We start from the raw sequence: 26,222 nt of genomic DNA, 5'->3' as shown, positions 1-26,222 counted from the left end.
ATGAGCACCGAGTGCGGCTGGCACCACCTCTCTGTGGGCACATCTCAGGGGTGAGAATCACTTCTGTCTGCACTGAGCTGGGACTACAGCAGAACAATGGTGTGTCACATTATGGCAGCGCTCATCTCTCCTCTAATGCTCCTCTGCCTCTTCTCATGTAAGTTATATTTTATCACATATATTTCCCAGTCAATGTAATAATTCAAGTAGGTTACATCACCTGTGTGCCCTGGGCTGGATTCAGATGCGGTTGCAATGCTGACGCAGCAGCGATCTTTCTTAGCGGAGAAACTGTGCAAGTTAAAGAGATGCCCACCGAAACCATCGCAACTTTATAAGCAACTATGTACAACATCGTAACCATGACGCAGATGCAAGCAACATCGACTCCAGAGCCGCACATAATGGCAATGGGAGCTGCGATGCTGGCGCCATGTTTTATGCGTACAAGATCGCAGCTGCATGCTGAGACACCCTAAAAACGGTCACAATACGCCTGCGTTTTTTTGCAGACACTCCCCGTTACCTCCCCCAAACGGCCTCTTCCTGTCAATCACTGATTCCTCACTGCGAGCGGCATTGCAAAGGTACCTAGGCAAGTGTGTACTGCGGCTGCTCAGTTGCGACTCCATACAGGTTGCGACCGCATCTGAATCAGGCGCCTTGTAACAACTAGCATAGAGATTTGTAACCCTTATATTATAGGGTGTACTATGGTATGCCAGCGGCCGGGCTCCCGGCGACCAGCATACCGGCGCCGGAAGCCCGACCACCGGCATACCGACAGCGTGGTGAGCGCAAATGAGCCCCTTGCGGGCTCGCTGCGCGCGCCACGCTATTTATTCTCCCTCCAGGGGGGTCGTGGACCCCCACGAGGGAGAAAAACTGTCGGTATGCCGGCTGTCGGGATTCCGGCGCCGGTATACTGTGCGCCGGGATCCCGACAGTCCGCAACCTGAAGACCACCCATATTATATGCTTAGCATGAGATAAAGGCTTTATGTTATCTATTTTAAAATGTTCTGTGATGTAATTTCACAGGATTGGAGATCTTGTATAACCTTTATTGACAGACAGACAGAGAGACAGACAGAGAGACAGACAGAGAGACAGACAGACAGAGACAGACAGAGAGACAGAGAGAGAGACAGACAGACAGACAGACAGACAGAGAGAGAGACAGACAGACAGACAGACAGACAGAGAGAGAGACAGACAGAGAGACAGACAGAGAGAGAGACAGACAGACAGACAGACAGAGAGAGAGACAGACAGATAGAAAAAAAACCCGTCATTTGTCAAATTGTATAAGTCACAGATTTACACATTTTATCTGAATGACAGGTTTTGTCCATTTTCCAGTGTTTGGGAGCAAATGGTCGATAGTCATTTACTCACATCTGTTACCAGATTTTCATTCCAACCAGCCAGATCTGACAGATTATCTGCTAGATAATTGTATAGTGCACGCCCAGTTTAAGGGCCCAATTCAGCTTGAGTTGTAGTTTTGCGATCTCTAGCATGCGGGGGGGGGCGCCCAGCACAGGGCAACGCCGTCCCGCATGCCAGGTCTTCCCCCCCCCCCCCCATCCCCCGACTGAAATGTGAGCGCTTTGCTACACAGCGAAGTGCTCGCATATTAAGGGTAGCCCTCTGCCTTTACAGCCTAGCTGCGAATGCAGTTGCAGGGCCGCCATGATTTGGGTCACAGCGGGTGCGTGTGACATCACACAGCTGCCGTGGCCCGCCCCAAAATGGTCCGGACACCCCTCCATTGTCCGGCACACGCCGCAACGCCTCCAAAATGCCATGACGCTGCCTCGCCGCCTGCTCTTAAACTTAGATCGCCGTTTAAGTCCTCGCGCAGCAGCGTGCGCACAGGCACCAAACTCGCCGAATAGCGATTTCGGCACTTCAGCGGTCAATGCTGAATTAGACCCTTAAGGCCCATACACATTAGACGATGTCACTCTGTGAGCGACATCGTCTAACGTTTTCCCCTCCCGGGCCGGCCGGTCGGCGGCCGCCTGTACGCACTGAGCGATATGACCGCTCATATCGCTCAGTGACGTCACGCCCCCGCCAGCCCTGCATGAAGGTCGTGGACGACAGTCCACATCCTTCATGCATGCCTGACCGACAGCGACGATCGTTGCCGACCCGCGGGGCCGCGCATCGGTCGTCGCTGGCGGCATACACACTTAACGATATAATGAGCGACGTCGCTCAAGGAGGGGGAAAATGAGCGACGCCGCTCATTATATCGCTAAGTGTGTATGGACCTTAAGTTAAGAAAAAATGTAAATAAAAAAACTCAAAATCTCAGTTTAGTTTGATTGAAACATAAATAAATAAACAGATAAATAAATAAATAAATTAAATAAATAAATAAAATAACATGTGAGCAGCTGCTGCCTTAAATTAAAGATACCACAACAATCTTAAAGATGAGTCATTGAGTCAATTGTGACTGTAAATCCGTATATATATATATATATATATATATATATATATATATGTAATAATAATAATACCATGCAGCACTGGAGCTGGGGATCTATTATAAAACTGAGTGTAATAGGCCCTACACACTGGGCGATAATATTCAAAGATATGAACGATCTCGTTCGTTAATGAACGAGATACCGTTCATATCTTTGAGTGTGGAGGCACCAGCAATGAATGATGCACGGCCCCGTGCTCTTTCATCGCTGGTGACCCGTCGGCTGTGCATGCAGGCCAATATGGACGATCTCGTCCATATTTGCATGCACTGCTATGGAGCCGGGTGACAGGGGGGGTGAAGAAACTTCACTGCCCCCCCGCCGCCAGGTCGCCCGTCGGCCGTATCCGCCGTCGGGCAGCTCGGCGGCGGATCGATCAATGTGTAGGGCCCTTAAGAAAAAGTGTACAAATTGTGTGAACTGCAATTGTTTGATTTTAGGAATAAACCAAGCAATCAGTCACTGGTTGCCAGGCAATGAATGCGCAGAAGACCATTTAATATGGAACCTAAATACAAAAGACTATGCTGTAGCTACAGTATGCTTTTAAAAAAATGTAAATATTTAATGCATATAATGTATAAATAATAAATAATTAAATACAATGGTAATAAAATAAAAGACCAAAAATAAAACTAAATGAAAAACATACATTTACTATATATAATGTAAAGGAAAACGAGATTTATAGTAAGAACTTACCGTTGTTAAATCTCTTTCTGCGAGGTACACTGGGCTCCACAGGGAATGACATTGGGGTGTGTAGAGTAGGATCTTGATCCGAGGCACCAACAGGCTCAAAGCTTTGACCTTCTTCCCAGAATGCCTAGCGTCGCCTCCTCTATAACCCCGCCTCCGTGCACAGGAACTCAGTTTTTGTTAACCAGTCCAATGCAGTAGCAGGCAAAAGAGACGACAACTGTTAGTAGCCACATACACCACATTCTCACGACAGGAGAACGTGTCAGCGGCTAATGCCACATCAACCCAAAGAAGCTAAGTGCGTCAGGGTGGGCGCCCTGTGGAGCCCAGTGTACCTCGCAGAAAGAGATTTAACAACGGTAAGTTCTTACCATAAATCTCACTTTCTGCTGCGGGGTACACTGGGCTCCACAGGGAATGACATTGCGGATGTCCTAAAGCAGTTCCTTATGGGAGGGGACGCACTGTAGCGGGCACAAGAACCTGGCGTCCAAAGGAAGCATCCCGGGAGGCGGAAGTATCGAAGGCATAGAACCTTCTTATGAACGTGTTCACTGAGGACCACGTAGCCGCCTTGCACAATTGTTCAAGGGTCGCACCATGGCGGGCCGCCCAAAAAGGTCCAACGACCGAGTAGAATGGGCCTTTATGTTAGCAGGAGCTGGAAGGCCAGCCTGTACATAAGCATGTGCAATCACCATCATCTGGCCAGTGTCTGCTTGTGAGCAGACCAGCCACGTTTGTGAAAACCAAACAGAACAAAGAGAGAATCCGACTTCCTGATGGAAGCAGTTCTATTCACGTAGATACGGAGAGCCCGTACCACATCCAAAGATCGCTCTTTGGAAGACAAATCAGAAGAGGCAAAGGCCGGAACCACAATCTCCTGATTAAGGTGGAAAGAAGACACCACCTTAGGTAAATACCCGGGACGTGTTCTAAGAACCGCCCGATCACGGTGAAAAATCAGATATGGTGACCTACAAGACAAGGCACCCAAATCCGACACCCTTCTAGCAGAGGCAATAGCCAGCAGAAACAAAACCTTAAGAGAAAGCAACTTAAGGTCCGCAGATTCAAGAGGCTCAAAGGGAGACCCTTGCAACGCCTCCAAAACCACCGACAAGTCCCAAGGAGCCACAGGCGGGACGTAGGAAGGTTGAATCCACAACACACCCTGGGTAAACGTATGTACATCAGGTAAAGTCGCAATTTTTCTCTGGAACCAAACCGACAAGGCAGAATGGAGACCAGACGAAGGCCCAAGTCCAGGCCCTGTTGTAGAAAGGCCAAAAGTTTGGCCGTACTAAACTTGTAAGCGTCATGATTAGTAGATGCGCACCAAGCAAAGTAAGAATTCCAGACCCTATGGTAAATCCGAGCAGAAGCCGGTTTCCGCGCCTTCAACATGGTTTCACTGACCGCCTCAGAAAATCCTTTGGCCCTCAAGACGAAAGCTTCAAGAGCCACGCTGTCAAAGCCAACCGGGCTAAATCCTGATATACACAGGGGTTCTGAACGAGAAGATCTAGGCGCTGTGGAAGTAGAAGGGGACGCTCTATTGAGAGACCCTGAAGGTCTGAGAACCAATGCCGTCTGGGCCACGCGGGAGCGATCAGAAGTAGGATTCCTCCTTCTTGCTTGAACTTCCTTATTACTTTGGGCAGGAGTGACACCGGAGGGAACACGTATGGCAGCTGAAAGTTCCATGGAATTGCCAGTGCATCCACGAACGCTGCTTGAGGATCCCTTGTCCTTGCTCCGAAGACCGGAACCTTGTGATTGTGTCGAGACGCCATCAGGTCCACATCTGGAAGGCCCCACCTGTCCACGAGGAGTTGAAACACCTCTGGATGGAGGCTCCACTCTCCAGCGTGTACGTCCTGAGGACTGAGAAAGTCCACTTCCCAGTTTAGGACCCCCCCCCCCCCCCGCCGATATGGCTGGCAGAGGGCGTTCCGCCCACTGAAGAATCCGTGATACTTCCCTCATTGCCACGCGGCTTCGAGGGCCGCCTTGATGATTGATGTAAGCCACCATGGGTGCATTGTCCGACTGTACCTGAACAGGTCTGTTCTGTATTAAATGCTGGGCCAAGTTCAATGAGTTGAACACCGCCCGCAATTCCAGAATGTTTATCGAAGGAGAGACTCCTCCTTGGTCCACCGATCCTGAAGGGAGTGTTGCTCCAACACCGCACCCCAACCTCTCAGACTGTCATCCGTCATCAGAAGGACCCAGTTGGAGAACCAGAAGGGACAACCCCTGCTCAATCGTTGGTCCTGAAGCCACCAGCTCAGTGACAGACAGACCTCCGGAGACAATGAGATCATTTGAGACCTGATCCGGTGAGGCAGGCTGTCCCATTTGGCAAGAATCAGCTTCTGCAGAGGGCGGGAATGGAATTGAGCATACTCCACCATGTCGAAAGCTGACACCATGAGACCTAGCACTTGCATCGCCGAATGTATCGACACTAGCGGACGGGATAGGAAGCATCGAATCCTGTCCTGAAGTTTCAGGACTTTCTCCTGAGACAAGAACAAGCGCTGGTTGTGAGTGTCCAACAACGCCCCCAGGTGCATCATGCTCTGAGCAGGGACCAGGGAAGACTTCTACCAGTTGATGAGCCACCTGTGGGCTTGCAGAAACTGGATGGTCAGATCCAGATGGCGTAGGAAAACTTCTGGGGAATTTGCCAGGATCAACAAGTCGTCCAAGTACGGTAGGATCCTGACCCCTTGACGGCGGAGCACCGCCGTCATTACCGCCATGACCTTAGTGAAGACTCGCGGAGCCATGGTCAAACCAAAAGGTAACGCCCAAAATTGGTAATGGAGGTTGCCAACCGCAAACCTCAGGTATTGCTGATGCGACATTGCAATGGAAATATGCAGGTAAGCATCCTGTACATCCAGGGAGACCATATAATCCCCAGGTTCCAATGCCAAAACAATAGAGCGAAGAGTTTCCATACGAAACTTGGAGACCCTCACAAATTTGTTCAAGGACTTGAGGTTGAGAATGGGCCGGGAGGACCCATTCGGTTTCGGGACTAGGAACAGCGGTGAATAGTACCCCTTGCCTCTCTGAGTTAGAGGCACCTGTACTACCACTCCTGTGTCCAGGGACTGTACCATTGAATTAAGAGTTTTTGCCTTCACCTGATCCGAAGGGACGTCTGTCAGGAAAAATCGATGAGGGGGACAATTTTTGAAGGATACGGCGTAACCTCGAGTGACGACTTCCTGTACCCAGGCATCGGAAGTGGTTTTCAACCATTCCTGTGTATACCCTAGAAGTCGGCCCCCCACCCTGGGATCCCACAGAGGGAGGCCCACCCCGTCATGCGGCAGGCTTGTCAGTCTTGGAAGCAGGCTGACGGGCAGCCCAGGCCCGTTTGGGTTTGGGCTTATTGGGTTTGGAAGTGCGAGCCTGCTTCGGGTACGCCTGACCCTTTGCTTTCCCTGAAGGACGAAAGGAGCGAAAGGAAGTACTCTTAGCCTTCGGTACAGAAGGAGCAGTACTAGGTAGCAAGCTGTTTTAGCAGAAGCTAAGTCAGCCACTATCTTGTTGAGGTCTTCTCCGAAAAGGATGTCTACCTTAAAAGGGAGTACCTCCAGGGTTTTCTTAGCGTTCAGATTCACAGACCAGGACTGCAACCATAGAATCCGGCGAGCCAGTATGGACGTAGTAGAAGCCTTGGCCGCCAGAATACTGGCATCAGAAGCCGCCTCCTTAATGTAATGAGAAGCTGTGACAATATACGATAAGCATTGTCTAGCATGATCGGAAGCGTTGGAAGACATCTCAGCTTCCAACTCCTGAGCCCACGCGTCAATGGCTTCTGCAGCCCATGTCGCTGCAATGGTGGGCCAATGCGCAGCACCTGCTAGGGTGTAAATTGCCTTTAAACAACCCTACACATGCTTATCCGTCGGTTCTTTCAGAGACGTGACGGTAGTTACTGGCAGAGCTGAAGATACCACCAGCCGCGCCACCTGCGAATCCACTTGCGGGGGTGTTTCCCAATTTTTACTTAGCTCCACAGCGAGAGGATAGCGAGCCAGCATTTTTTTGTGAGGCGTGAATTTCTTTCCTGGATTTTCACAGGACTCCTGACGTATGTCAACTAAATGGTCAGAATGAGGTAAAACTTGTTAAACCACTTTCTGACGTTTAAATCTGTCCGGATTCTTAGGGGCAGCATCAGGCTCCTGGTCATCAGTAATTTGAAGAATGAGCCTGATAGCCTCCACCAAGTCAGGAACATCCACCTGTGAAGCAGATTCCCCATCAGAAGCGTCAGGATCGGAATCTGTGGGGTCAGTATAAACGCCATCCTCATCAGACGAGGTGTCTGGGACGTTGGTGGGTTGTGAGCAAGTAATGGCCCGCTTAGAGGACCCCTTGGTCTTAGGCGGGCGAGGGTTAGACTTCTGAGTAGTCAGTGATTGGTTCAATTGCTGTAACTGCGCAGACAGTTGATCTGCCCATGGCGGGTTAACCGCGAGGACCATAAGCGGTTGTACCGGCACAGGAGGTCCCATAGGGGGCGTTAATCTAGTTGCCAGCGTATTCAAGAGCGTGGAGAAAGTAGCCCAAGGCGGGTCATTTTGAACCCCTGTTGCTACGATCCCACTGGGGGGTAAGGAGCCCCCAGAACCAGAACCCTCAGCTGCTATATTTTCCTCAAATGCGTCTGCAGCGTCACCACCACACAATGTGGGATCAGCCTCAGCTCCGTTGCCCCTTGTAGCTGACATCCGAAAGCTCAATGCAGGGCAACCCAGTACAATATCAGCAGCACAATACCTGACAAGAACCCCCTATGCAGTGTAACAGCACAAACAGGGAATTCAAGAGGTATATGCAGAGGTGTAGCTAGGCGCCATATTGCCCGGAGCAAGGGTATGTTTTGGCGCCCTCCCCTGTACTGAATTGGGGGCCTAGCCAACATGTGGTAGCATGTTACATTTGAAAAGAAACAATATTTAAAAATCCTAAATTGGTGATGGGGCCAATTCTAGACCATGTGGAGCTCAGGGCGAAAGTTTCCTTTGGGTGCCCCCCATGTTTAAAATAGGGTCAGTGCGTACCAAAGGCTTACAACAACATATAGGGGCATGGCAGTATGGACAGTGTAATGGTTAGCATTACTGCCTCACAACACTATAAAGAGTGGGCAGAACTCCGGCATGTGCCGGCTGTCAGTGTCTCCTTGTGTCACCTTTGGCCTGCCCTGTTCTCTACCTAGTCTCTGAGTCAGTGTGCTTATCCTCCTCCTGCTCTGTGGCTGCCAGTACAGTGGCCCGCAGGAATGTGAGTGGCGGACAGCAGCGCGCCCTCTAAATTTTTCGACGCCTGGAGCTCGCGCTCCACCGGAGCCACCCTCGCTACACCCCTGGGTATATGGTGACTAAAAATCACAGAGAAAAATACACACTGAGTATATCTTGTGAAACACCTATATTCAATGATAAACCTGACGCACTTAGCTCCCTCAGGTTATAGAATATAGGGATAGCAATCTGAGTGAGATACACAAAATGGAGGTTACACAGCAGCTATATGCACACACACATAGTCACAATGTACAATGCAGAAATCATGACATGCAATAAAACTGCACTGGACTAGCAATAGAGTAGTACTATGTATAGCTATACACTCAATAGATATAACAATGCACAGTAAAGACTGGATGTATATCACAGGGTACTTGTACTATATAACCCTGACTAAATGTACTCTTTCTTAACTAACACTGTCAGCAGACATGTCCTGTAAAATGCACAGCGCTGGCAGGCAGGCGGCTTTACAGAGGAGGATTTGCCTAAACAGTCCCAGGATCAGCTCAGCTTGTCCTAATGGCGCCCAAACGCTAACAGGGAGTGAGGGAGAGAGAGAGATGCAGCTCCAGGGTGGGAACATTTACTCTAAATGGCGCCCTGAGGCTGGGGGAGGGGCTACAGGTCAAAGCCTTATCCCCCTGCTAGACTTCACCACCGGGTACTGTTGGCTTATAAAAACGGTTTATGAGAGAAAAGCGACCTGTGCCCTTGCCCTGGTGGTCTAGTGGGGTCCCTGTACTGCCACAGTGTCCACGCCAGCGCGCGCGGCCCGCCTCCCACCGGCCGCGTGGGATCGCGATTTACAGCGGGTCCCGCTGAGGGGACCCACTTACCCCCTCCCTGAGTGCGGCCACGCAATCCAGGAGAACAGCGGTAGTGTGTGTGTGACTAACTGGAAGAAACCGGAGCCTCCGCTGTAAGTACCCAGCAACCTGGGCGTGGGAATATACAGCACCACTGGGGGAGGTGATGGAGCTGCAGCAGATGTCTGACTGACATCTAACACAGTCAGTGTCTCTGCTGCAGCCCTTGATGTCTTCATTTTTTTTAAAAAGCTTCTTCTCAGGGCTGCTGGAGCAGCCCCCCTGTTGTATGCCTGCTTACTGCATGGCACAAACTACAAAACTGAGTTCCTGTGCACGGAGGCGGGGTTATAGAGGAGGCGGCGCTAGGCATTCTGGGAAGAAGGTCAAAGCTTTGAGCCTGTTGGTGCCTCGGATCAAGATCCTACTCTACACCCCAATGTCATTCCCTGTGGACCCCAGTGGACCCGCAGCAGAAATAGAAGTAAATGAATAAAAATTGCCCAAATCCACTTAGCGACCTCAATTGAAGGTTTATGGTATCTACAGCCACGAGATGAAAATAAATAATTTCCACAACAAGTCCCTTGGAACACACAGGACGGAACAAGCAGTGGGTTCCTGATGGTTAAGCCGCTGGCTGTCTCCCTGAGACAACAAATCAAAATCATCAATGAGATGGAGTAAAGAGAGATATCCGAGTATTTGTGTATCGACCTTTTGTCGTCCATGTGTGGTCGACCTACTGACTGTCTAGCTAGACATTGCAGATCTATCATCCGCATACCTTGTGACCCAGTCTGGTGCTGCAAAGATCTCTTATAATTAAGCCGTCTCGCTGAGATCATATAATGGATGATATACAAAGCCTAATATGCAGCTCCTCCAAACAAGACACGTCTTGGAGCAGAGGAGTTGTGCCGTCTCCGGGTCTTGATGTCCCACTCTAATGTCACTAGCCATCTGCTGCTGCGCTGTGGTTTTAAAGGGGTCTGAAGCATGGGAGTATTTATAATGGATGCAGAGTGTGTGATGTCCACACCGCGCTCCCTTTCCCGATTCACAATACTTACCTCTATGTAGGTGCCGCAGATATCACTGGGAACATGGCACAGATCTGCGTATGCACACTACAGAGAGCATGGGGATAACGGTACCTGCGCCATTTTCCTGGAGATCGGCACATGAGCTGTAGACACTAGTACAGTGCAGCACACTGAGGCCATGTAAGAGAGGGTAGACCTATAGACAGAGTACTGCCATTTATTCCTGATCAGTAAGCTCTTTGTCATATACCTATTTTAGGTTCTCAACAGCTGAAGCTCAAAGGTCCAGAGGTGACGTCCGGCTTTTCAGGACCGGTGAGGTTGGAATGCGAGCCTGATAGAGGAGATTTCATGGACTTTGGAGTGTTCTGGTTCCGTCAAAGGAAAGACGCAGAGAATCCAGAGTCAATTGTGTTCCTCAGTGTCACAAAGAGGAAAACGTATAGCGATCAAAATAAAGCCAAACATTTCTTACCAAATAAGACAGGATCCGCCTATACCCTAACCATCCAATCGTTTAACCAGACGGACCAAGGAACCTATTACTGTATGATCAATAAGAACTCAGTGCTTCTCATCAGCCCGGGTCTCCCACTCCTCTATCCTGAAGGTAGGATATAAAACATGTATATGATATGTATGGTGTAGAGGAGTCTGTACATTATTACAGTCACTACTGAAAATGTGACTTTCATATACAGAAATAAGTGACAATATTTTCCATTGTCTATCTGACACTGCATTTCATTATTATATTGTGTACAAACAGGGTACTGGGACTTTAGCATTCTAGTAACACTGGGCCCGATTCCCGCAGTTGAGCTATTTTTTTTTTTGTTTTTTACTGCATCTGAGTCACACCGCACATTGGCCACGATGGACTTGCAACAGCGATCGCAGTGAGTATTTGTTTGCAGAGCATATTTGCCTACTCTCCCACAACGGCCAGGAAGCAGCCCTCCTCATCTGCCAACACTCCTCTCCTCCCGCAGTTGAACACAAGTGGGCCGTCCGGGGGAGGTCCAATGATGCGAATGGAGCAGAATTGTGACATTGTGGCCCCGCCCCCTGCCTCACAATGTCAGTGTGGTCACGCCCCCAGTTCCGGCCTCTATGCAGTATGAAGTTCCCCTGGGGAGGGTTCTTAGTCAAACACAAGCATGTCGTGACCATCCGTGGGCATGTCGCAGCCAGCGACTGCATAGGTATACATACTGTAGTTGTAACTGCTCTGGCTGCTTAGTTGCAAAGGACATTCTGAGCAGATATACTGAATCCTACCGAATTGTTTAAAGTGTGCAGGAAAGATTTTAGAACGATGGGTGGGAAAGCACATCTCACCGGCAATATCTCAGTGTCAGACCCCAATGAATGTCTCTGTTAATAGCACTTATGTGCGGCAGGATATCTACCTGGGGTACTTTGGTTTGTTCTTTAGTGGACTTCATATAGTAATCTATCGAAACATGAATATACAGCAACTTTCCAAACTGCTCCGTGTTCCACACTTGCTCGCAATATTCTGAACATTTTCCTGATGGAATGTTGCCATGTCCCTGAACCATACTACATTAACTCAGCCATAAAAAAATATATTCAGGTAAAAAGGGGCCTTGAAAGTCGTATTGCTGGAACTGCACACCTCTATGAAACAATCAGATCCACTCTGAAACTAGATTTTATTTTTTTTAAATGGAAATTCACACATCCTGACCATGTCCACCAATTACTTACAGTATTGATAAAAAAAAATGAAGTCTCAGGAATAGTTTATAATCACGTGATCAGAATGCCTCCCGCAAATATTTCGTATCACCTAAATGTATCTCCAATATCTGCTGCGATCCCTCCGTTCCCAACTGCAGCTGCAACCCCCAGAGGTTCCTATTGGAGAATGCTGTGCTGCCACCAAGGCTTGGGAATACGAAGCACTCCCGAGCTTGGCCCCTGCAGCTAGCTCCATCTGAAGACGGCGTTAGCCCATTGTAACCTATGGGCTACACTTAGCAGAATAAGCCAGCAGAGGGTTCCCCTTGTGATTTCTATTCATTCATATTGATAAAAGTTCTGTTTTTGAGTTTTGTTATTTTTGTAATTATCATCTCCTAACCCAACAGCAACCCAAGCAGCCAAGACTGAAGGGATGTCAGGAGATGCGTATGACTGCTCCTCTAGAAATACAGGTATCTGCATAACAAAATCTCTAGAAAGGTGTTTGGAGGTGATGCTTTGTTTGGGAGGTGATTCTGTATCTTCTAATGTTGGTTGTTTTATTCCGATGTTGGTGTAACGTCTACATAATCTTCCTGACGTGCTGCTTGTCATCTGTTTGTTTCTTCTGTACACTACTGTCTATGATCCGTTAGAGAATATCAAACAAAAATATAATCATGTTCTATTTCTGTGGACAAATTTTTATTTACAGGAAAATGTAGTAGCATCACAGTGTCTATTTTTGATATATACTGTATGCCCCTGCCTAACTTATATGGCTTGTTTATACTCCCTTTGTAGGGTGTATCTAATATTGAGGTAAAAAAAGATTTACAGCATATCTATCTATATATCTATCTTATATATATTATTATTATTATTATTATTATTATTATTTAAATTTGCAGTACAGCTCACATTGTGTGGAGTCAGACCACTGTTATATGTACGTGAAGTGAACAAAGTGCACTTGGGTGCAGAATATTGGGGGGTGCAGTGCACAGAATAGTACAAATTATACAAAAAAATATTTTTCCATTATTTTTCTTTTTTTAACTCACATCTCGGCTCACGCTGCATGGAGTCACAGGGCTTTTATATGTACGTGAACAAACGCACTCGAGTACAGCACACACTGGTTGTACAAACATAAAAAAATCCTTTTTTTTTACTTTCTGTTTACTTTTTTGTTTTTTTTTCCTGTATTCGCAATATGGAGTCACACTGCTTATATGTGAATGCAGTGGGTGGGATATGGCCTGCGGAGTCAGTGCAGCACCACTCTGTGACAGATTTAGACTAAGGGGACTAAACACAGCTCGTGGGTGGACCCAGCACAGGCAGAGCACAGCGAAGCACACAGCAGCGTGACTGGACTGAAATGGCACAGAGTCACCGCCTCAGGGTCCTATTATAGAATCAGTAACCTAGGGGGTGATTCAGACATGATCACTGGGCTGCTAAAATTGTTGTCCTGCGATCAGATAGTCACCGCCCAAGGGGAGAGTATATTCGCTGTGCGATCGCATGTGTACGCTGAGCAGAAAAAAACACCTCACCATCGAATGTTTTTACCACTGTGTGCAGTGTGTGCGCAGCCCACAGGGCTTACTCCTACAGTGCGATGGGAATGGCTGATCGGGCCCGGAGTCGACGTCACACACCCTCCCTAAAAACGCTTGGGAGCGCCTGTGTTTTCCCTGACAGTCCCAGAAAACGTCCAGTTACCACCCACAAACGCCCGCTTCCTGTCAATCAGCATGTAAATGGCTGTGTGATTAGAATTTTCGCACCAGCCTGTCGCTGACCTCCAATGCCTATTGCTATTTGCCAACGCTCGTGCACATTGTGGTGCATATGCATGCGTAGTCTTGTTGCTGATTGCCCGCTGTGTGAAAACGCACAGCAGTGATCAGGCCTGAATCACCCCCTTAGTTCCTTTCTTCTACATTCAGCCACATCCTTTTGCTATTCTCTGTCTCTCAAATTCAGTTCTCAATGGAATCTTAGTGTAAAGCAATATACCCTTCTGCCCTGTGTCCTCACACTAATGAAGGCCTTATTTATGTTTGCACGCAATGCCGATGTTATCGCAGCAGAACGATTATCAGCAAACTGCGCATGCACTACAAATGCACTGAGCACGCACCAAGGTACTGTTGAAATCGCGCTCACACTGACATGTTATATGCAGAGTGATTGACAGGTAGGGACCATTTGGGGGAGGTATCGGGGAGTGGCGGCAAAAACGCAGGCGTATCATGGCCGTTTTTGAGGCGTGTATCTGCCTTCAGCTGTGATCATGTATGTAGGGAAACATGACACCAGCGCCGCTACTGCCGTGGCAAGCCTGCATAGCCATAGGTCAACCTTAGAAGTCGATGTTCGAAAACTATAAATCCTCAAGAGAAAGAGAAAAATATATTCATGCAGTATCAATATTCATATGAGTGTTTGTTGTTCGTATCGATGATCCTCAACTGACCTTTAGGCAATACTGCATGCTGCATATAAGTATGCTGCATATAAGTATGCAATTACAGAGGACTTTGCGGTGGCTCCGGTGAGCATCTGTCTTCTTTCCTGGGTGACAGTATCACTTGCGATCAGGGGTTAAAGTGAGCCGAAACGGGGTGGAACTACGTTGCGTCAGTTCCATTTGGAGATGGAACACAGTTCCGCCTCCTCCTGCTCACCTAACCCAATGTGTGCCCGGCGTCGCAGGGAGATGTCTGGCGCCCGCTGAGATTGTGTTACCAGTGGGCGACCGGCTCCCTCCCCACAGCGGCAGCCGGAGGCATGAACTCAGTCCTGAGCTCCGACTTCTAGCTCTGGCAGTGTGCGGCTGAACTACTGAACAGGGGCTAAACTACTGGGGGCATTGCCACTGGGGGGGCTAAACTACTGGAGGCATAACTACAAGGGGGCTAAACTACTGGAGGCATAACTACAAGGGGGAATTACCACTGGGGGCTATACTACAGGGGGCATTACCACTGGTGGCTAAACTACAGGGGGGCTAAACTACTGGGGGCATAACTACAGGGGGCCTAAACGACTGGGGGCATAACTACAGGGGAAATACTACTGGGAGCACTATTAATGAGGGCATTGTATAGGGGGCACTTCATAAGGGGCATTACTCCTGGGGACATAAGGGGCACTACTACTGGGCTCTGTACAAGGGGCACTACCGCTACAGTGGACGTTACATAAGGGGCACTACTACTGTGGGCATTATGTGTATTATCGGTGCTACTGCTGTGGGCTTTGTGTATAAGGGGCACTAATGTGTGTCATAACATGACTAAGGGACACTACTATGTGGTGTAATGTGAATACGATTGTGCTACTGTGCGGCATAATTTTAATTGGGGATACTATTGCATGACCAACGCAGGCAAGTCCGGACCGTTGCGGGGGCAGGTCGCTGCGGGTGCGTGGCGTCACACGCAGCCGCTGCAACCTGCGCAGACAGGGAGCTACTCGGCGGGTGCAAAAGCATCACTGCCGTGCGATGCTTTCGCACCCGTGGGGGGGGGGGGGCAGGGCATGACATGCGGGGCGGACTAGTCCTGTGTTGGGCGTCCCCCCGCATGTCAGAATAAGTGATTATTCATAGATGTGCTACATTTAGCACATCTACAATCAGATCTGAATCACCCCCTATATGTATTATCCTGCATCACTAATGCTCTCTCTCCTGACTTACCAGCTAAAAGGTTTGAATTCATGGTGTTGTCTTGCGATCCGTACGTCTGGGGCCCTCTGACAGGACTATGCTGCCTTCTTCTGATCTGCCTGCTGGTCACTTCCACAATGCTCTCCTGCAGTAAGACATTATTATATATTTACATTGATCTGTACGTAACCCAGTGCGAGAGCCATACCAACTTCGACCTTTAAAGCTTTCTGTAATACAATTTTATCTACATTTATTTTATTCAATTTCCCACTCTAGAACACATCAAATTAAACCAAACATTATACATAAACTAGTTGCCAGTTATTTACTTAGGGGCAGGGGTTAAAGTGGGGGCTGAGTTCTATCACCTGTAATGGTAGGGGGAACTAGTTCCACCACCTCCATTTCCCTGCACAGTAATTCCAACAGTGAAACCTGCCCCATCATCTGCATCAATAGATGATGCAGGTGGCGCTAGTGTTACTAATGAGCTGCAGCCACCTCCCCCTTCCTCAGGTCCTGGTGGCTCCATGGTCCTCCTCCATTAACAGCCCACCCCTCCTGGTACTCACACACGCTGTGTCTGTTGGACAGCATTCATCCCCTCCTCAGGTCCCAGTGGATTATTTTCCGGCACGGTGTATGTGATATCATGCTGTCACTGCTGCTGAAGTTCAAAGGGGCCATGAAGAGGAGCAGGCTCTGTGCATCCTGAAGAGACAAGAGAGATGGGGAGGCTGCTGGAGGGATACAGGGCATTGAGCTGCTGGAGGGACACAGGCTGGTGAGCTGCTGGAGTGACAGAGGCAGAATGTGAATAAGGGACACACTGTGGGCATTATGTGTATAAGAGGCACTACAGTGGTCATTATGTGTAAGCGGCACTACTATTGTGGGCATTATGTGAAAGGGGCACTACTACTGTGGGAATTGTGTACAAGGGGCACTACTGTATGTATAGAGGGTACCACTGTGTAGTGCAATGTGAATAAAGGGCTCTACTGAGTGACGTAACCTGAATAAGGGTCATTACTATGTGGTGTAATATGAATCAGGGGGTACTGTTATTTGACTACACTTCTTTTCTTTGAGATCAATGTCCCTTTATAAAGTATTGGAAGTAGGGCTCTAATTTTTAGTTGGGGGGGGGGAAGGGGAGGGGTTTGCTGAGAACACTAGCACTTGCCCTGGCTCTGCTTAATGTGGTGGGTGGGTGGGGGGGGGGGGGGGGGGGGGGGAGTAGGTGGGGGGGTAAATGAGTTCCACCACCTCTCCAGGACCACTTTAAGCCCTGCTTAGGGGTCTATTGACTAAGCCTTGGAGAGTGATAAAGTGGACGGAGATAAAGTACCAGCCAATCAGCTCCTAACTGCCACATTACAGGCTCTGTTTGAAAAATGACAGTCAGGAGCTGGTCGGCTGGTACTTTATCTCCGTCCACTTTATCTCTCTCCAGGGCTTAGTACATAGACCACTTAGCCTGATCCTGTGTAACAAGAGTATGACGCTCAAAATGGACACATTTGACAAACACAAAATAATACGAAATCTGCGCTAGTATTACATCACCAAATCCTTCATTTATAAATGACAGTAAATGTCTGATCAAAGAGAATCACTTAAAATTCACGGTCAAAAATTTTAATTATACCGATTCTGATATTTCATATTGATACAAAGGTATTTTCTATTTTCAGGAACCCGCATCCATTTACAGTGTGGAGCGGTGTGCATCAAAGATAGTTTCCTGTCACACAACCGCTTTACAGTTTAAGTTTATTATTGATGCAATCTAGCCCGTGCTGTTTCTAGGTAATTTGGCACCCAGTGCGAACAGTTAAAAAAAAACAACCGGAAAAATGGAACGGCTCCCAAGCGCTGTTTTATATGTATACATGAATCCCTTTCTGTTGGACTTCAAAACTATAAATCCTCAAGAGAAAGAGAAAAATATATTCATGCAGTATCAATATTCATATGAGTGTTTGTTGTTCGTATCGATGATCCTCAACTGACCTTTAGGCAATACCCTATGTTCACATCAAGGTTTCTTTTATTTTTCTCTTTCTCTTGAGGATTTATATTTTTGAAGTCCAACAGAAAGGGATTCGTGTATACATACAAAACAGCGCTTGGGAGCCGTTCCATTTTTCTGGTTGTGTATTGTTTCAAGGAGTGGTGACCCGAGCTGCAGTTTTTTGGGCGCAAGTCAATTTTATCCATTTTCTTGTACTCAGTTAAAAATCCCCCCCCCCCGACATTTTTTTTATTAAAGATGATGGGGGCGTGGCCTCACTAAAATCGGTCCTGTTGCCCACTGAATACACCACCGTACGTATATGTAATGGCACCGGCCTGCTCCTCCTTCTCGACGTCTCCATTTAAAAAGTCACCCCCGGAATGTGCCGTCGTTACGTCAGGACGCAACCGCATCATAATGCTGAACTCCGCCCAGTGAGCGGAGTAACACGAAGGGGTGGGGGGAAACGCTGGGAGAGAAGGCAGCTGTGGACAGCAGCTGCCAGCAGGAGTTGCGCAGGCACCCTGTGCGAATGCACGGCTCGCCCGCCGGTAGAAACGGCCCTGAATCTAGCCAGTATTGAGCCCTGCAGATCCATCCATAGTGAGCATGTGACGCTTCGCTCCCTTGTTGAGAGTTATTGCTGTGCACTATAATGCCCTACAGGTGATTTTGCTACATACATACCTCCCAACTTTGGAGGTAGGAGATTCGGGGCACTGAGCGCATGCCCAAAAAGGGGTGGAACCTTGGGTGAAAGGGCTGGAGCCTTGCGGCACTCCCGTTTGCGTCATGGTGGTGGGATGTCCAGCACTCTGTGAGATGATGGGCTGCTTTGCACTGTGAACAGATGCCATGTGCATATACACTCACAGGACTCTGGAGAATTGCAGAAGTGTGACTTTACTAACAGCAGTCATGCTAAACAATGACTGCAGAGGAACTTCTATAGCAAACACTTCCTGTGTAACAAGTGGATTCCAAAGATGCAATCCATATACAGCAGGGATTTTCAACCTTTTTCGACTCGCGGCACACCAAACTAGACTTTAAAATTGCGAAGGCACGCTATCATTCACCTCCCCCCCCCCCCCGTAGAAAAAAAAACACACACATTGGCCTCCATAGTAATTAAACACATTGGCCCCCAGTCATAAATCAAACATACTGCCCTCCACAGTAATACCACACTGCCCCCCCACAGTAATTGCACACACACTGCCCCCCACCCCCCCATAATAGTACTTACAACCCCACAGTAATGGCACACACACTGCCCCCCTTTTCCCTATAATAGTACACACACTGCACGGCCCCCCTGTAGTAGTACTCTAAGCCCCCACAGTAATGTCAACCTGAAATCCTGTATATTCACGAGCAGTATGAGCAGTGCTGGGCAGCACACACCAGCACTGAGCGCAGGCGGGAATGCAACGTGGCGAGCGTGACATATGTGTCACAGCATGTCACCATAGGTCACGGGCCGGGCAAGAGTTGACAGCGCTGCCGAGTCCAACAGCAGGTGGAACCTGGCATCTCAGGCAGGCGGCGGAGCACTGTCGGCGGGCTGCGGCACACCTGACCACCACTTGTGGCACACTAGTGTGCTGCGGCACAGCGGTTGAAAAACGCTGATATACAGTATACATCTACACTGCATATTCTGGCTTACCGTGGGAGGGTCATGGTGCAGCATACTTGGGGCGTGGCGCAGCATACTGGGGATGTGGCAGAGGGTGTGATGCTGGTTAGGGGCGGAGCGGGGGCATGTCTGCAAAATAGGGTCATCATGGACCCGCCCCTGCTACACAATGGCGAGATTACAGGCATTGTGAAGCAGGGTGGGGCCACAATGACGCCATTAATGTCATCGGCCCCCTGCTGCAGGAGGTGTTCATGTGGCTGTGTTGGGGTGGTGGCAGGTGGCAGCTGGTCAGGAGATTTGCCCACTCTTCCAGGGTTACGGAAGTGCCACCCGATTTTCGGGAGCAACTGCCACCCTGTGCCCGTCCTAGCCTGTTCCTGCTCGGTGGGTCACATACAGGCTGCAGAGGTGCAATAGAAAAATGCCTGACAAGCCACATCTGGCCTGCGGTCCATACTTTTCCCACCCCTGCTCTATGCAGACATAGCTGACTACATCTCAGAAAATTCCATGAATACTGAAAAGACCATTATAATTGTAATTCTAGTACGTTTTTCTACAGACATAGGACAACACAACACCCAGCATGACCTGACACCACAAGCAGAAAAACAACCTAACCACAAGATGTGTGAGCTGTAGAGGAAGCAGGACGACTGTTCTCCAAATGGTGAGACGCAGAACGGTCACACAGAATAAGTCATTGTTTCGTTTCTTTATATGTCAGAGTTAAAAGCAGGAAATCTGTGACCACCAAGACCATTTTCATTACAGTTTATTATTATACATTTCAATATTGTTATTGCATGGCCTAGTAATATGGGAAAGGAATACACCAGGTCACCCTGCCCCCTTCCTTGCCCCGCTACATTCATTTTTGTGAGGGACCGGTGCTGCAGGGTTTTCCCCTCTCCTGTTCTATCCCATCTCTATCGTTGCAGTTGGAGCTGTTGAGGGGGGCGGTTGCATGGCAGAGATTGGATAGAACACTATCGATTATTATATAGATATTTGTCTGCATATAAATATGCCTGGACGGTATAAACAAAAAAGTATCCAATTTAAATTATGACAACTCCCATTGTCTGGCACCTCCTGACCATAAAAAATAAAGTACTTTTGCTTGGGAAAGTCTTTAGACACCCACTAAACCAGGAATGTCCTACTGTGTTCACATAGGTTTGCATTTGGCATATGTAGAGATGATCGGTTTATCAGGGCATATTGCAAGTTATGTTCTTTTGAAGCTGTTATACTTCTGCCCACACAGATCAATAGAATGTTTAATCTCACTGAGGAAGCCTTAGAGCAGGGCCGGTTCTAGCCTTTGTGGCGCCCCGGACAAAAAATAAGGGCGTAGCTTCTTACGGGGCATGGCCAGTTACGCCCCTATTTGTGCCCCCTGTAGAGTAGTGCCACTGAAATAAAAAAAATAAAAATAAATGAATACTTACTATCCCCGCTCCTGATTCCCGACCGCTGCAGACCTCCGCCGGCGCTGCTCCTCTCCTCGGATCTTTGGGAGAGACGTCATGACATTTCTCCCATAGCACAGCATAGACACTAGAGGTCAATTATGACCCCTAGCGTCTGTGCCAGTCCCACAATACTGTGCGGTGCGCGATGACGTCATTGCGCACCGCACAGCAAAGGTCCTCTCCACGAAGGGAAACTAGACGGGTAGCGTCTAGTTCCCTTCACAGCGGGGGACACAGCGGCAGCGGGGGGCACAGTAGCGGATCTTGCCATGGTGCGGTGCCCTCCGGATGGTGCCGGCGCCCTCCGGAAGGCGGCGCCCCGGCCAAAAGTCCTGCTTCCCCGTGGCAAGATCCGCTACTGCCTGAGAGGGGGGCTTGTGTAGCTTCTTTAGTATGTACATTCAATTATGGTATCATGTGACCAGGAAAAGCAATTACCTGAAGAGGAGATTGGTAAACATAAGGCCTTTGTCTACGCCTGCATATAGAGTACTTGAAGATGCTTAGCTGGCACCACAAACAGCAGTGATATTCAAACAGCTGTCTGGACAAAATTATGTGACTGAACATAAGCAGGGATCAAGGGCATGACCATATTCCGTTTTTGCTAAAAAAAAAAAATTATATTTCTACCACACCTAGGGGTTTCAAAAGTCATACAAATATAATGGAAGTCTGTACGCTTGTCGGGTGTGATTTGAGAGTTCCTAGGATGCATGGTTTGAGATGAAGTATCTAAGCAATCACACACTCCAGAGCAGTCTCGTTTACAATCATTTTATAGCTTAAACAATGAAAGTAAATGTGAACATACCATATTTCATGTGGCTACTACACAAGGGAAGCTATGTACAGTTATTTGTACAAAGGTGTAAAGTTACGTGGGTGGTCCTAATATGGACCTGGGTTATTAAGCATCCAACCAGTCATCAGGTGCTGGGTCATGACACCACTGTGTGGATGGATAAGTTGATAAAAGGTATGATAGCATTTTGCTGTCCAACTTGAGGGTTCAATTTTAAATTGAAGCCAGGACCTGCATTTCACCCGGCACAAAATAAGCGGAGTGTAATTCTGTGTAGGTTTTTCTTTTTTCTTTTGAAACTGCAACACACGTTTGCCTATGTAATCTGTTACCCTTTTTTATTTCAATTATTTCTGTAACTAGGCACTTTACTTCCTTTGTAAATAAAGTGATCCTTTTTTTAGTCTATTTTCTAGAACCTAGTCTTTGAAGAAGCTATTAGATCCCTAAGGTTACACTTTAACTATTATTGATTGCTAGAAGCAGGGAGAGACCAACTAGCTGAGTGCTAGGGCAGAGTGATAGAATATTAATTGTGAGTATTATACTAAGCTCTGATCTCACTACATTAGTACTTGGGGATCAGCATGATCGAAATCTGGATTCTGGTGTAGTACCAGTCAGGGATATGCAGTTATTGGCTCTAACCTGGTTTTGCCTTGTAAATGATTGACGCTTTCTTGCACAAACTCCTACACTGCCTGCATCTCGCAGACTATTTCATAAACTCCAAAGTCTCTTAAAACCCATGGAATTTGATATAAATGGGATCATTATTTAAATCAGGAATGTCTGTCCCATTTCCACCACGCGCAGTGAAAACTGGAGCGTGCCCTGAGAAAAGTACTCCCACTGCTGCGACAGACATGTGATAACATCAGGAAGATTTCTTTGACAGAAGGTTATACACAGAGAGGAAAGCAGAGGGCTAGCCACCTGGTGAATAATGGTCTGTTATTATTTCTAAAGCAGTGGTTCTCAAACTCGGTCCTCAGGACCCCACACAGTGCATGTTTTGAAGGTAGCCCAACAGGTGCGCAGGTGTATTAATTAATCACTGACACATTTTAAAAGGTCCACAGGTGGAGTTAATTATGTCACTTGTGATTCTGTGAGGAGACCTGCAAAACATGCACCGTGTGGGGTCCTGAGGACCGAGTTTGAGAACCTGTGTTCTAAAGTATAAAGAGTCCTGATCCAGCTAATGCAAAGTGTGACATTTCCTCAGGAAAGGGCCCTCGAGTCAATTAGAGGATTCAGTGTTATATTATTAAAGCTGGGTACACACTTGAGCGATTTCGGCCCGGTATGTCGGTTCCAGCTGAATCAGAACAATATCCAGATCGCTCAGTGTATACGGCCAATCCACAGGTGCCCGCGGCTGCTAGTGACACACCAAACCTGGCAATAACACTAGCAATACCAGCATGTGTAATGACGGAAGAAACGATATGTCACTTCGCTGGCATATCGGCTGGGTCAACATTATCCATTGTGTACCCAGCCTAACATTATTATATCTGTTGTTTCCTATTTACAGGTCTGCCAGCTTCATTGTATTTTCCTTTGCTTTTCAGATACAGACCTCTATAGAGCCAGGCTTACCCCCGCCACAGAAGATTGTGATCACTCACTTCTACTCTACATGTAATGTAGTGACATCCACCTGATGATACTGATCTATTACACAGGGGGCTTCCAAAAACTACAACAGAAGTTGCCTATAGCAACCAATCATCTGCAAGCTATCGTCTATCACGTACATGCTATAAAATGATAGGTAGAATCTGTTTAGTCGCTATGGGCAACTTCTCTACAAGAAGGTTTGATACATCACCCTACATACTTTGCCCCCGGAGCATGATTTGAATGCGTTAGGTATTTATTTTACACTCCTGTAATAACATCCTCCTTCATCTCAGCTCCCTACTCATGTGCTAAATGTTATTACTAAATGTAAACAGCCTTAATACATCCAAAAACGCACCACTGGACACAGTAATTTAGGCAGCCAAATACAGACGTTATGCCCCTGTAAGAAACTAAACTCAGGAGCAGATTTATCAAAGCTTCAAGAGAGAGAAGCTGGGGATAGATAAAGTACCAGCCAATCAGTGTCTCTCATTTTATAGGCTGTGTTTGACAAAATGACAGGAGCTGATTGGTTGGAACTTTAGCCCTCTCCAAGCTTTGATAAATCTGCCCCTTACTTTTATTGTTCCCAACCTCAGATAGCCAGCGTAATTTCCCCCAGGAATACAAGTATTACCCAGATTAAAAACCACTAGGGAATCATCATACCACTAAACGCTAGGACGATTATCTCCTTCCATAACCTCATGGGGCTTCACAATCCTGATGTGCAATTTAGGGGTCTATTTACTAAGTATTGGAGAGAGATAACGTACCAACCAGCTCCTGTCATTTTTCTAAACACAGCCTTTAACATAGCAGTTAGGAGCTGATTGGCTGGCACTTTATCTCTCTCCAATGCTTAGTGAATCCACCCCTTAGAGACAGTACCATCAGCCTTGATTCGGTACGTGCTCCTAATGTGGGGCAGAGTGCCCTTCCTAAGGAATTCACCAAACCACTTTCGCAAGTTTGCCAAAGGCTATAATTATATTAAATTGGGACTTCAGCACTGCCCTTGTGGCCAGATATGATTTCTCGCTATCTCAGGAATCCACTAGATATTTTATTTTCCTTTATCATGGAATAGATCCATTGCTACAGTCCCGCTCATGGGCCCTCATTCCGAGTTGTTCGCTCGTTGCCGATTTTCTCTATTTTGCGATTAGTCACTTACTGCGCATGCACAATGTTCGCAGAGCGCATGCGCTTAGTTATTTTACTCAACAGTTAGGTATTTTACTCACGGCATTACGAGGAATTTTCTTCGTTCTGGTGATCGGAGTGTGATTGACAGGAAGTGGGTGTTTCTGGGCGGAAACTGACCGTTTTATGGGTGTGTGTGAAAAAACGCTGCCGTTTCTGGGAAAAACGCGGGAGTGGCTGGAGAAACGGGGGAGTGTCTGGGCGAACGCTGGGTGTGTTTGTGACGTCAAACCAGAAACGAAACTGACTGAACTAATCGCAGTGGCAGAGTAAGTGTCGAGCTACTCGGAAACTGCTAAGAAATTTCTATTCGCAATTTTGAGAATCTTTCGTTCGCAATTCTGCTAAGCTAAGATTCACTCCCAGTAGGCGGCGGCTTAGCGTGTGCAATGCTGCTAAAAGCAGCTAGCGAGCGAATAACTCGGAATGAGGGCCATAGTGAGCTACTGAATCTGGAAAAACAGACCCAGTTAGAATGCTGGTATTCATTAATTCGCTTGTCCTTCCCTAGGGACAATTGACATTTCAGTATGTGCTACAGAAGGGGAAGTGTTATGCTGTCACTTTCATCTGCAAGTGTCTCAGTCACCGACTAACGACCCCCATACATCAGCAATCGATTGAGGAAATTTGCAGACGATTGTGCAAATAAATCTGCAATGTATGGGACTCACAGATCGCAGATTCAGACCAAAAATCGTTTGGGATCGTTAAATCAGGTTGCTGAGTGTGACAGTGCTTTCATTAAATGTAGATCTCAAATATATAGCGGTAATTCAACATTACCATATTTATTTAGCTGCCATTATTGTGGTCCGTAGCTGAAGGCGCCCATACAACAGCAATCCCAGATTCTGATATTTTGTTCCCAGATTGAAAGATTCCCCAATCCACCAGTCTGCATCCGTACATTACAGATATATTTCAGAGAGTTGCAGATGACTTTCAGCTAATACAGATCTGCCAATCTTGAAAGGCTCATCAGTAATTGTATGCAAATCTGCCGATTGTTACCATACACTAGCAATCTACAGACCCAATTGATCTGGGAATCCAACATGATGGACAACCTAATTTAACAATTCTAATCACTTTTTGGTTGGAATCTGCGATCGGTGAACCTCATACATTGCAGATTTATTTGCACAATCATCTGCAAAACTCCAAATTGTCCCAATTGATTGAAATGTACTTACTATTACTATCTCCAGAGAACCAACTCAGAAAATGAGAGACTTCATGTTACCATTAGGAATGGGCTAGGCTGACTGCAGTCAGGGAGAGTGAATAAATACCTTGCTGTTACTGTTACATCATCACCTTTATTATTTATACCGTGTAATCATGATACTAACATTAAAAAAATGTAAAAACATTATTGTAGTCTGAAGCTTTATTTCACCATTACTACTGAAACCCTTGGTGCACCGCCAACAGCCTGACATTTGACAATATAGTAAGTACAGAATATAATCACGTTGGTTTCTGATATTCTCATGAATATTTCTCCTGAAGATTCTTTCCAGTGTGGAAAAACACTCACATCACTACAACTTTATTTCACCACGCTATGTGCTCATAATAATTAACGACATCTAATACAGTGCACAGTAACATCTCACAATTGGC

General features: G+C 47.3%; 1 protein-coding gene across 1 annotated transcript; it reads left to right on the top strand.

Moving 5' to 3' along the window:
• On the top strand, positions 1–25,968 carry LOC135006230 (T-cell surface glycoprotein CD8 alpha chain-like). Its single transcript, XM_063952011.1, has 6 exons — positions 1–157; positions 10,669–11,019; positions 12,527–12,592; positions 15,838–15,954; positions 20,035–20,142; positions 23,333–25,968. The coding sequence occupies exons 1-5, from the start codon at positions 97–99 to the stop codon at positions 20,112–20,114; spliced, it is 675 nt and encodes a 224-aa protein (XP_063808081.1). The 5' UTR covers positions 1–96; the 3' UTR covers positions 20,115–20,142; positions 23,333–25,968.
• The last annotated feature ends 254 nt before the right edge of the window (positions 25,969–26,222 follow it).

Source organism: Pseudophryne corroboree, chromosome 1, assembly GCF_028390025.1.
Source record: "Pseudophryne corroboree isolate aPseCor3 chromosome 1, aPseCor3.hap2, whole genome shotgun sequence".
NCBI classification, from domain to species: Eukaryota; Metazoa; Chordata; class Amphibia; order Anura; family Myobatrachidae; genus Pseudophryne; species Pseudophryne corroboree.
This window is presented reverse-complemented; position numbering and strand designations above follow the sequence as displayed.